Genomic DNA, 12,023 nt, shown 5'->3' on the forward strand with positions numbered 1-12,023 from the left:
TTGAGGATCTGGAAACAGAGAAACCTGTGAGGATGTAGAACTCTGACCTCTGACCCCGGTTATAAAGACCAGTCGCCTCTTTCACAAACAGACTTAAAGGAACACAGACGGACCGGTCTCCAGAGGATGAACCCTTCACACGATGGAGTTTGTGGGTCACATGATTAACGACCAACAAAAGGTTGATTGTGGTCAAAGGTCATCGACCGGATTTGGTTGAAGATTTCCCACCTGTGTCAGGTGATACTGCTGATGGAGACCGTGAGGAACCTGAGTCCTGCAGGGGGCGCTGTGTGAAGGTTCAGGTCTTTGGGGATCAGTGCTGCATACCAAACATAGCTAGCATGCTAATCTGCAGCTCACAGCTAATGACCCCAAGACCCCAGAGCTCAGCAGATCCGTGTGACCCGAGGTCACGTGCACGCCGACATGCCAGCTGCCACTCAGTGTGTGTGTTAAACACAACTTCAATCTGATTGACAGCTGCTTGGGAAGAGTGAACGGGAAGTCATCAGCTGCAGCAGAATATGATTCATCTGGATTTCAAATGTTCTTTAACGATTCATTTCTCTCTGAAGCTCGATGAGCGACCTGAGTTTGATGTGATTTATTAACAAACATATTTATAGAGTTCTGTCGATTATTTATATACACATGAAACATATAATCAGCACATCAACTTTTATAATAATGTCATTTCTGTTTGTCACTTTTAATAAAACTTTATTCACAAGTCTTCTCTCCAGAGATCCACCTTCACTGGGATCAATCATTTGAGTGAACTGGTAAAGATGACACATTAAAATCCATTTTAAAATGCTAAAGGCTTAATGCTAAACTGAGTTACACAAAGTAACTTTATACCAAAGTCCAAATACATAAACCTGTGAGGATGAGTGAGTTATGGTCTGTTAAACTGCTGATGAAGTTAATCTGGACATTTACATTCATTTTGACTGGATGCAGGTGTTTGAAGTCCATCACGTGGGTTCAGGGTCCTCGTCCAGTGGCTGACCTCTGACCCCAGTCCCCTGACCCCAGTCCACTGACCCCAGTCCACTGAACCAGTCCTCTGACCCCAGTCCACTGAACCAGTCCGGTCCTGGTTCTTGCTCCAGTCTGGTTGGATCACCGCTGGCCGGTGTAAGCTCTGAACCAGGAGGTGACAGAAGCAGCGGCAGACGAGATCATCCCTCCAGTGTTAGCAGAGGGCTGGGAGACCTGCAAAGCACTCTGGGAAAGATCCATGGACTGTGAGAGGAGAAGATGAAGATATGTTATCAAAGAGCGGACAGAGGTCAAACTCTTCTCATGAGGACTCAGTTGTTTGTACCTGTGATGGGATGTCACAGAAACGTGGACTGGGCACTGTCTCCCAGTCTGTCCCCAGGTCCGTCTCCTCGTCCGTCACCGCCTCATCTCCACTCTCCTCCGTCGGACCGGCCGCCTCCGGCTCCACGAACTCCATCGACTCCTCCAGGTCAGCACTGACCTCGAACGGGCCCGTCCTGAAAGACACATGAGGTGGAGTTACTGGAGAGAGAGAGAGACAAACAGAGGAGAGAGAGAGAGAGAGAGACAGACACACAGAGGAGAGAGAGAGACACACAGAGGAGAGAGAGAGAGAGAGAGACAGAGGAGAGATAGAGACACACAGAGGGGGGAGAGAGAGAGAGAGACAGAGGAGAGAGAGAGACAGACACACAGAGGAGAGAGAGAGAGAGAGAGACAGAGGAGAGATAGACACACAGAGGAGAGAGAGAGAGAGAGAGACAGACACACAGAGGAGAGAGAGAGACAGACAGAGGAGAGAGAGAGAGAGAGAGACAGACACACAGAGGAGAGAGAGAGACACACAGAGGAGAGAGAGAGAGAGAGAGACAGAGGAGAGATAGAGACACACATAGGGGGGAGAGAGAGAGAGACACACACAGAGGAGAGAGAGAGAGACACACACAGAGGAGAGAGAGAGACACACAGAGGAGAGAGAGAGAGAGAGAGAGAGACAGAGGAGAGATAGAGACACACAGAGGGGGGAGAGAGAGAGAGAGACAGACACACAGAGGAGAGAGAGAGAGACACAGAGGAGAGAGAGAGAGAGAGAGACAGAGGAGAGAGAGAGAGAGAGAGACAGACACACAGAGGAGAGAGAGAGACACACAGAGGAGAGAGAGAGAGAGAGAGACAGAGGAGAGATAGAGACACACAGAGGGGGGAGAGAGAGAGAGACACACACAGAGGAGAGAGAGAGACACACAGAGGAGAGAGAGAGAGACACACACAGAGGAGAGAGAGAGACACACACAGAGTGAGAGAGAGAGACAGACACACAGAGGAGAGAGAGAGAGACACAGAGGAGAGGGAGAGAGAGACACACAGAGGAGAGAGAGAGACAGACACACAGAGGTGAGAGAGAGAGACAGACACACAGAGGAGAGAGAGAGACACACAGAGGGGGGAAAGAGAGAGAGACACACACAGAGGAGAGAGAGAGAGACACACAGAGGAGAGAGAGAGAGACACACACAGAGGAGAGAGAGAGACACACAGAGTGAGAGAGAGAGACAGACACACAGAGGAGAGAGAGAGACACACAGAGTGAGAGAGAGAGACAGACACACAGAGGAGAGAGAGAGACAGACACGCAGAGGAGAGAGAGAGAGACACACAGAGGGGGGAGAGAGAGAGAGACACACACACAGAGGGGAGAGAGAGACAGGTGCATCTCACCTGCCCAGGTTGTCATTGTCTGGGGAAACCAGAAACATGATGTTCCTCAGAGTGTGATGAGGGTGAAGCTTGTCACTGTCGACGTGCTACACACACACACACACACACACACACACACACACACACACACACACACACACACACACACACACACACACACACACACACACACACACACACACACACACACACACACACACACACACACACACACACACACACACACACACACACAGTGAGACTGGTGGTCAAATGAATTGTACTTCCAGCAGCAGATGCAGATCAGAGTGTTTTCTGACCTGGGAGAAGCAGAGGTGGAGGATGTTGGTGTTCAGTTTGCTCAGAGCTCTGGTGAATCGGTATCTGCTCAGGTTCTCTCCACAGAACTCACTGAGAACACACAGTGACACTTTCTTGTTAGCGTCCCGCTCCGCTCTGCTCATGGAGGCGGCAGCAGGTGCTTCTTACCTGTTGCACAGCTTCTTGGGCAGGTTGACGTCCAGGATGTGAGACAGGATGGTGGCGAGCTGCGTGGCGTAGCAGAGAGCAGCACTGATGGTGTGAGCCGGGTTAATGTGGTCCAGCTCTGCAGAGGTCAGAGGTCAGACCACATGCACTTGTCAATATGATGCTGCAGATCAAACAGCAGCTCTAACTAATCATCAGTCACTGTAGCCGGTCATCCATCAGTTCACTTCATGGTTTTTTAAAATAACTTTAAACTACTGAGAAGTGGGTGAGGCACAGGCAGACGCACCTGGGCCCTGGCTGATGCTCTTCTCCTCCACCCAGCTGTAGTAGGCGGAGCAGTCTCCGTTGCTGGGCAGGATGACGGGGGCCCCTGTGATGCTGATGCTGGTCTCCCCGTTCTGGTCATCCCAGATCCAGCGTCCCGACAGGTAGGTGGTCCTCCGAGCCTCGGCCAACTCACTCACCGTGCTGGAGGTCAGAGCAAGGTCGGACTCTGTCACCACATCCGCGGGGTCTCTGATGGACAAACACAGGGGCAGAGGACAGTGTTCTCTACAGTGAAGATGTAACGTCCTTACGCTGAGAGGCTGTCAGAGAGTCGGTGGTGTCTCACCTGCTGCCCTGCTTCTCCTCCTGTGTGGGGAACATGTGTGTGGTGAGCTCCAGGATGTGCTCTCGTCTCAGAGCAGCCAGCTGACTCAGTCGGCTCTGCAGCTCCCGGCTGCGTCTCTCCAGCAGCTCCCCCAGGCGCCGGTTGTGACGCTCGATTTTGTCCCGTTTCTCCTGGTGACGTCCGGCCCGCCGCTGCAGCCGCTGACTGTCCTCCTGGGAGCGCAAGTGGAGGTCTTTATCTGCAAGAGGAGGACACTGGAGGATGAGACAGAGACCACCACAGGACCACAACCAGAGAAGGAGGCTGTAGAGGACTCACCGCTCTTCACCTCTTCGTCTCCCCAGGACACCGCCTCCTTCAGCTGCTCGATCCTCATCCTGCACGACATCAGCTTCCACTTCTGAGGAAAAATATGTTTGTCAGTTTATTCCGTCTCATGTGAACTGAACAGGATGCTGGAGGACGATGCATGACTTAAGTGTAAATAAATAAATGCATAAATAAAAAAGGAAATAAATAAATACAGAAATATATAAATCAATGTCTTAAATTTATTTCCACATTTATTTATGTATTTCTGTGGCTGTATGCTAATGAGAAAGGCAGGGCCTTCCTGCAGTCTCATGCAGGATTGTTCAGAGGAGTGTGATGATCCAGTTCTACTACCTCTGCCTTCAATGCTGACTGGTTTCCAGTAGCTGTTTGCAGCGTTGAGCCAGTTCACACTTAAAATGAACTAGTTCAAGTTCACGATGTTTAAATGCAGCCTTTTAAACTCAGTTAGCAGTTAGCTTCCCATTGCTAGTTCCAACCTGTAAACTTCATGTACTGACCAGGTCCTGATACCCAGTGACGAGTGTGTATAGTTAGAGTGAGAGCCGAGAGGAGGAGGAAACAGAAGCTCTTTACTTCTGATCCTGAAGCAGCTGAGACCAGAGGAACTCAGCATTGAAGGCAGAAGTAATAGAACTGGATCATCACACTCCTGTGACCAATCGTGCATGAGACTGCAGGAAGGCCCGCCTTTCTCATTAGCATACGGATACAGAAATACATGTGGAAATAGATTTAAGACATTTATTTATACATTTCTGTATTTATTTATTTCCTTTTCTATTTATGTTATTTATACTTAAGTCATGTATCGTCCTCTATACAGTATATCTCAACAGATTCCCATTAAGCAGTTTTTATTTTAAGTATGTGTAGTTGTCAAAATGTCTCTGTCCATGTCACTCATTAGGCTTCTCCTGATGTTCTCTTGTTACCTTCAACTCTTTCTTTCTACATTTGCTTCGGTGATGTTTGGTGATTCTCTCTTTAATATTCATAGAAAGTTCATAGATGGACGACACATCTCCATCTCCTCGAGAAATGAAGCTAAAATATCTCTGATACAAACGCTGATCACGTTTAGGGTGAAGACGTAATTTACAGTCAGTCTGTGCAGTAGTCATTGTGGAGTGGAGGCATGATATAAAGGTTCCGCCCATACACACTCTCAACCAATCAGGAGTCAGCCTCAGCTGTCTATCATGATGTCTCAGCCTGTTTTTATATCATAAAATAACAAATTAAACCCAAAGTGATCAGAAACACGTGAACAAACAGAGAGATGAGAACGACCTGAAATGACAAAAACATCTTTACAAACATTTATTAACTTCTACTTTGATTGTTTGGTTTGGTCCCATCTGCTAACATGGAGGAGGTTTATAAGCTATACTGCAGTCAGCCACCAGGGGGCGATACAGATGATTCAGCTTCAGTTTCACACGATTTGGTGCAGACAGATAAAGGCTCCACATCAGGTGTAACCATGGCTGTAGAGATGTGTTATAAAACCATTGTCTCAATGTGGACACAAACTGCTGCTGCTAGCGAAGGAGGAAAGGGACTTGAGACATGTCTCAGTGGACATGCAGTGTCTCTGTGTGGGGACCTGATGAAGCCTGTTTACAGCAGCTGAGCTGCACTCACCATCTCATCCGCCTGCAGCTTCCGGTCCATGGCCCCGATGACTCTGAGGAGAGAGGAGATCTCCGTTTAGCATCAGGGTCCTCAGATCTCAACACACTTCACTACCAGCTGTAACTTCACCTCTGCTGCAGCTCCTCCTTCTCTCCCTTCAGCTTCTTCAGCCGCTCCAGCTTGTCCACGTACCTGCAGAACAGACCGCCTGTATTTGTATCTGAAGGTTGAATGATCACACAGAAGCAGAGTCGCTGGAGATCTGGACCCGGAGCTCAGGTGGAGGAACTGGGCCAACTTGAAACTATGAGGACACCGCTGGTCTAACAGGGCTGCTAACAGAGCCCAGCTAACATTAGCATACAGGTTGGAACTAGCAGTGGGTAGCTAACTGCTAACAGAGACCAATATACCTGATGGAAACCAGCATGGACTCAAAGTCTATGCTGGTTTCTAGTATTAAATCTGTCGTTGAACAAAGAAACATGGGAGTACACGTACTTCACGTGAAGTTTAAACCTGAACATGTAATTAATACAGGGACATCATTTGATTATGTTTCCGTTTTCACTTGCATGTAATGAAGCAAACACATAAATTGTTTATCACTGGTTAACTAACTAATAACTGGCCCTGGAAGAGCCAGTTCCAGACTTGTTAACCACTGGTGGTAAAGCAGGCTCTGTCCTCCTGGTGGACCCTGTGTGGACAGACATCCGAGCAGCGGGACATCTGCAGTCAAAGCTCAGGATGAACACTTCACCTCTCCGTGTTCCTCCCGTCGAAGTACACGAAGTCTCCGGCCTGGACGCAGCGGGCACAGGTGAGCCTGCGGCGGGAGGTGCTGCACAGGGGGCACCGCTCCACCGCCACATACAGCCCCTCCGCGTCGTCCACCGACTCCCCCATCACACAGCCCGGGGTGGAGTGAGCCGCAGGCAGGTGCTGGGGCCGGAGAGGCGGCCTGGCCCCAGAGTGAGAGCCCGACGAAGAAGCAGCTCGCTCCGTACAGAGCGGCGGGAGTCCCGCGGGGGACGCCATGGAGAGGAGCCTAGTTAGCAAGTGAAGCTAACCAGCTGTGCTATCTAGTGAAGCTAACCAGCTGAGCTAGCAAGTGAAGCTAACCAGCTGTGCTCTCTAGTGAAGCTAACCAGCTGTGCTCTCTAGTGAAGCTAACCAGCTGAGCTAGCAAGTGAAGCTAACCAGCTGGGCTCTCTAGTGAAGCTAACCAGCTGTGCTACCTACTGAAGCTAACCAGCTGTGCTCTCTAGTGAAGCTAACCAGCTGTGCTCTCTAGTGAAGCTAACCAGCTGTGCTCTCTAGTGAAGCTAACCAGCTGAGCTAGCAAGTGAAGCTAACCAGCTGGGCTCTCTAGTGAAGCTAACCAGCTGTGCTACCTACTGAAGCTAACCAGCTGTGCTCTCTAGTGAAGCTAACCAGCTGTGCTCTCTACTGAAGCTAACCAGCTGTGCTCTCTAGTGAAGCTAACCAGCTGTGCTCTCTAGTGAAGCTAACACGAACGCGCTGCTATGCGCCGATCACCAGCTTGTTCTATTTTTTCACTGACGTCGCCATAATACTTAATAACATCCGGTCACGTGGTGTTGTTTAGATGAGAGAAGACCGTCACTTCCGCTTTCTTCTGAAAACATGGTTTGTTGTGCAATGACCTAGTTTGTGTGGGCGGAGTCAGGAAAAGAAGAACGGTACGGAGGTGGAAACGTCAATCACTCGAATGAAGGGACCTCATATCAATAACTCAAGAATTGATATCTCGAGTTCTTTAGTTTGGTCATTCAGAACATTTATTCTTTATCTTTTCCTGTATTATATAATTTACATGTAAATATCCACATATGTGAACTATACAGTAGATAGTAAAAACATGATCAACTTCAATTCCCCCTCAGGTTAATGGAACAAATCTTTTTGAATGGATCAATGCATTTGAGACCCTGAATTAAACATTTTAATTTTCAGGTCAAGAATAACTGAATAACATTGAAATGAGAGACTCAGTCACATCAGAGCTCTACTCATCAAAAACACAATCAAGTCTGATTCAGATCAAACATTCAGCTCCTTTCTTCTCTGCAGTGATTCACAAAACATTTATTTTTTTCAGAATGGTGACACATTCAACACAAAATAAATACATATATACATATATACAGTTATGTATAAATGAACAGGAAGTGATGTCTTCACTGTTTCCTGAAGCCTCTCAGGATCGGATAAATGTTTTCAAACGCTTCGTAGATCTCAGCTCGTTCTTTAGCTCCTGCAATTTAATACACAACTTAATAACCACCACTCAATACGTGTTTTAGAATTATGAGATTTATGTTTCATAATGATCAAATCTGGATGTTGGTAAATTAACCCTTACCCACTCTAACCCTGAACCCCAACCCTTCCTTATGATCATGTAGTTTTCTAGTGTTAGGTGATAACTCTGCAGCTGGAACTTTCAACATGAGGAGATTTGAGTTTCATTACCAGTCAGAACCACTTTCCCAGAAACAAAGATGAGCAGAACGATGCGAGGTTTCACCATCCGGTAGATGAGGCCTGGAAACAGCTCTGGTTCATAACTGGAGACAAAACACAAGTACACTCACTCCCAACAGTTTACACAAAGAAACTGATTCAATCTGCTTTTACTTTCCACAGATCTAAACCTGAGTGTGTCGTCTGCACTGAACTGACCCCTCGCTAAATAACTCTTAGCCAATTTAACTAATATATATATATATATATATATATATATATATATCTAACATGTTATAAGCTAACATTGGCTTTTTAAACAGAAGCCAATCTAATATAAGCTGTGCACAGGTTCTCATGTGTTGAAAGTGTTTCCAGGTCTATAGATTAGATGTGTAGATGTTCCTGTATGAACAGAGGCTGCTGGTCACAGTCAACTTGAATCATCAGGAGAACAATAAACATTCTCACACGTTTGAGTTACTGATTTGACGTCATCACCTCCTGATGGAACATCCAGGTTGTGTTGAAACAAACCAGCGGAACTCACTTTAGACTTAAACAGTCGATTGTTTGTCAATGGTGACAGGTCAAAGGTCATTTAGAGAAAACCTCAGTTCTGCATGTTACCCACTGGTTCCATTGAAATGATTTGATTCCACTGAAGCTAGCTAACAATGTTCCCTTGAAGCCAGTACCTGTGCTAAGCTAGGCTAACCCTGTCGCTTCCTCAGTACCCGAGCAGCAGTCTGTGGATCTACCTGCTGAACTGCTGATGGGTCAGAACCAGTCCTTCCAGCCTGATGGGGAAAAAGACGTCACAGCTGGCCACCATGTTCTGGATCTTAAAGTCCATGAAGCGAGCGGGGAAACCAAGCTTCTGCACCACCCGGGCGTATTTCCTGGCTGCCAGCCGAGACTGCTCCTCACTCAAACGCACCCAGAGGGAAGAAGAAGGTTAAGAAACTCAAACTAATTATGGTTCAAACATATCGTAGGAGGTGAAGACTGCAGCTGCTTCTTCTTCTATTGTTTAACTCTGTCTACTTCCTGTGATTGGTCCAAAAGTCCAAACTGTTCAACAAAGGGTTTTCACTTCAAACCAACAGAACCTGGTTCAGTTTGATCCAGAACCAGAACTCCTCCTCTGGTCTGAGGAACCGTTCACACCTGATGTTCAGCTTCACACTGAACTGAAGAGCCTGAAGCTCTGAACCACACCAGGTGTGAGAGCTCTCTATGTTTTGATGGGATCAATAGGTGGAGCTGATGTTGTGAGAGATGTTAGTTGGTGGTTCTGCTCCAGAAGCAGCTCTGACATCGTGTTCTCTGCTCATAACAAACCCTGGAGGTCCCAGCAGTTGGATGAGTCCAGATCAGAGCTGGCCCAGCTGCACTTTAGGTCATTTCTTTCAGTAGATGTGGGATGTAGGTGACAGACTGACCTCTTGGCCCCTGTGCAGACCATCTTCCCCGAGCTGAAGATCAGTGCCGTGGTTCGAGGCTCTCGGATCCTCATGATGACGGCCGCAAAACGCTGAAACACACCTGGCTGCACCTCATGACTCCCAAACATTTAGAATGAACACGCGCCCAAAGCAAAGTCGATTTCTGTACCTTCGGGTTGTATTCAGCATTTCTGGCTTGAAGAGCGATGAACTTCAGGTCCAGAGGACAACCCAGGTTCACGGTGGAGACAATGTTCCTATGTCAGAGGAGATGGTTTCACTTCATCTTCATTATCATGTTAATTGCTGCTATCATTAATAACATCTTAACATCTATAAATAGGCCTCATATTTAACCCACACATCTATCAGACCTCATTCTGTAAGTACGTCACTTCTCAAGCAGAGTTGGGATCTATGAAAACTGACTTGCCGGGAGAATGAGCCTCATTCACCAATATCTTCTTAGAAAACTGTCAGATTCATAAAAAGTTCACATCTCATCCGTGTTCGTATATCAGTTATTAGAGCGGGAGCATCATGGGAAACGAACTGAAGGTGAACCTCAGTGGAGACTGGACCTGACGGGACCATCAGGACATGTTGGATCAGACTCAATGTTCTGGTTCTGCTCGGGGCTCACACAGTGAGCTCTGCATCCACAGACCTGGTTCAGTGCAGAGACATCTCTGACCTCACAACAGAAATACACTTTTCAGAATCAACAGGAAATTATATAATCATATTGGGGCCGTGGCTGAGGGGCAGAGTGGTCGTCCTCCAACAAGAAGCTTTTATAAGATCTGACTTTCATAAAGTACAAACACCATCGATGAAGTACTACGGATAAAGTATGAGTACCACAAACTTCTACTACTTACTGTAACTGTGGGATGATCCCTGATCTCTCTGTCACAGGGGTCATGGGGGTCATAGGGGTCATAGGAGTCATGGGACAAAAGGAGGAGGTGATGGTCCCCATTCCTGATGTGGGCCCCTCCTTATGGAAGTCTGCAGCTATGGAATCCTGGGAATTGTAGTCTGGACAGACACCGCTGTCCTGAGACGTGTCCCCAGCGGCAGTTGGACATTCTGCTGCTTCAGCTGAAATGAAATCTCAGTCAGCTTTCTGTTGAAGGTCATGACCTTAGTCAGGAAGTGGACATTTATCTGAACTACAGGATCTCTGCTGTCGTGAATCATTCATGTTCCAGGTTCACTCAGAAGTAGAATAACCATATTTGGAGCTGGAGGACATGTCCTCCAGTCACCTGCACCCATGGACAGTACTAGCAGTCAATCACTCTGTGGTATTCCCCCCCCCCCAAAACACATCTGGTGCTTTGTGGTCTGTTTGACTCTAAATGATCATAATTCACTAAATGAACATCAGCTGTTTGAAGAAGACTTGAAACTAGAGACTGAGAGAGAAACTCCTGAATGTTACTGACGTTATAAAGAGAGAAGTCACTTTCTATAGAAACTACCAGAGGAGTCGCCCCCTGCTGGTCAGAGGGAGAACACCAGTTTCAGACTCGAGTCTGTTTTTATTTACAGTTTAAATCTGTTAACTTATAACGTTTGTTTAAAAGACCTTCAGTGATGTCACACCTGTGTCTTCCTGTGTGGTGAGCTCATCAGGCAGGAAACTCAGGTCCAGCTCCCCCCCCTGCTGTGCACCCGGCTCCGCCTTCTCAGAGTGATGGGATTGGTCAGGGTCTTGGAGACCAGGCTCCTCCCCCAACAAAAAGCTGGAGTCCTGCAGGAGCCAATCAATCAATCAAAGTTTACATTTGGAACATGTGAACGCAGCTCAGTCGTTCCATTACTCAGAATGAAGATCCTCCTCACAACACAAACACACATGTTCATTTTTCAAATTGACTTCATAAACTATATATTTAAAATGTTTTGTTTAATTTATGTTTTCAGATTTCAACATTCTGAGAGTGATAATATGAGACTGATATTCAGACGGATCAGAGCTCACGTTTCTGGATTTGATTTGAATCAAGAGAAACAGTTTGTTGTGGAAACTTCTTTGACTCCACAGAGGAGAGAGAGTCCAGGTCCAGACGCTCTGCTGTGACGTCGCTCTCTCTCAATAAAGCTTTGATGTTCAAACAGGAAACTTTACTCACATTTGCAATGGAGTCGTCAAAGTATCGCTCCAACGCCGACTCGTCCATGAGTGAAGAACCTGATCCAGAACCTGATCCAGAGCCTCTCAGCTGCATCCAATCCAAACTGATGACCTGAACTCTTCAGCCAATCACAGAGGCCTGTTCAGCTGCTGCTGC

General features: G+C 47.2%; 2 protein-coding genes across 2 annotated transcripts; both read right to left on the reverse strand.

Moving 5' to 3' along the window:
• Window positions 1-909: 909 nt before the first annotated feature.
• On the reverse strand, window positions 910-7,345 carry atg14 (autophagy related 14). The gene is made up of 11 exons (XM_062396934.1): window positions 6,549-7,345; window positions 5,915-5,977; window positions 5,795-5,837; window positions 4,133-4,214; window positions 3,815-4,052; window positions 3,488-3,717; window positions 3,199-3,316; window positions 3,030-3,120; window positions 2,731-2,816; window positions 1,334-1,508; window positions 910-1,251 (listed from the first exon to the last, which is right to left on the reverse strand). Exons 1-11 carry the CDS (start codon window positions 6,824-6,826, stop codon window positions 1,129-1,131), a joined length of 1,527 nt encoding a protein of 508 aa, XP_062252918.1. The 5' UTR covers window positions 6,827-7,345; the 3' UTR covers window positions 910-1,128.
• A 241-nt stretch (window positions 7,346-7,586) lies between these two features.
• Window positions 7,587-12,003, reverse strand: tbpl2 (TATA box binding protein like 2). The gene is made up of 8 exons (XM_062396941.1): window positions 11,865-12,003; window positions 11,335-11,482; window positions 10,605-10,827; window positions 9,893-9,980; window positions 9,721-9,812; window positions 9,037-9,204; window positions 8,285-8,379; window positions 7,587-8,066 (listed from the first exon to the last, which is right to left on the reverse strand). Exons 1-8 carry the CDS (start codon window positions 11,958-11,960, stop codon window positions 7,990-7,992), a joined length of 987 nt encoding a protein of 328 aa, XP_062252925.1. The 5' UTR covers window positions 11,961-12,003; the 3' UTR covers window positions 7,587-7,989.
• Window positions 12,004-12,023: the final 20 nt, after the last annotated feature.

Source organism: Platichthys flesus, chromosome 10 (assembly GCF_949316205.1).
Source record: "Platichthys flesus chromosome 10, fPlaFle2.1, whole genome shotgun sequence".
NCBI classification, from domain to species: Eukaryota; Metazoa; Chordata; class Actinopteri; order Pleuronectiformes; family Pleuronectidae; genus Platichthys; species Platichthys flesus.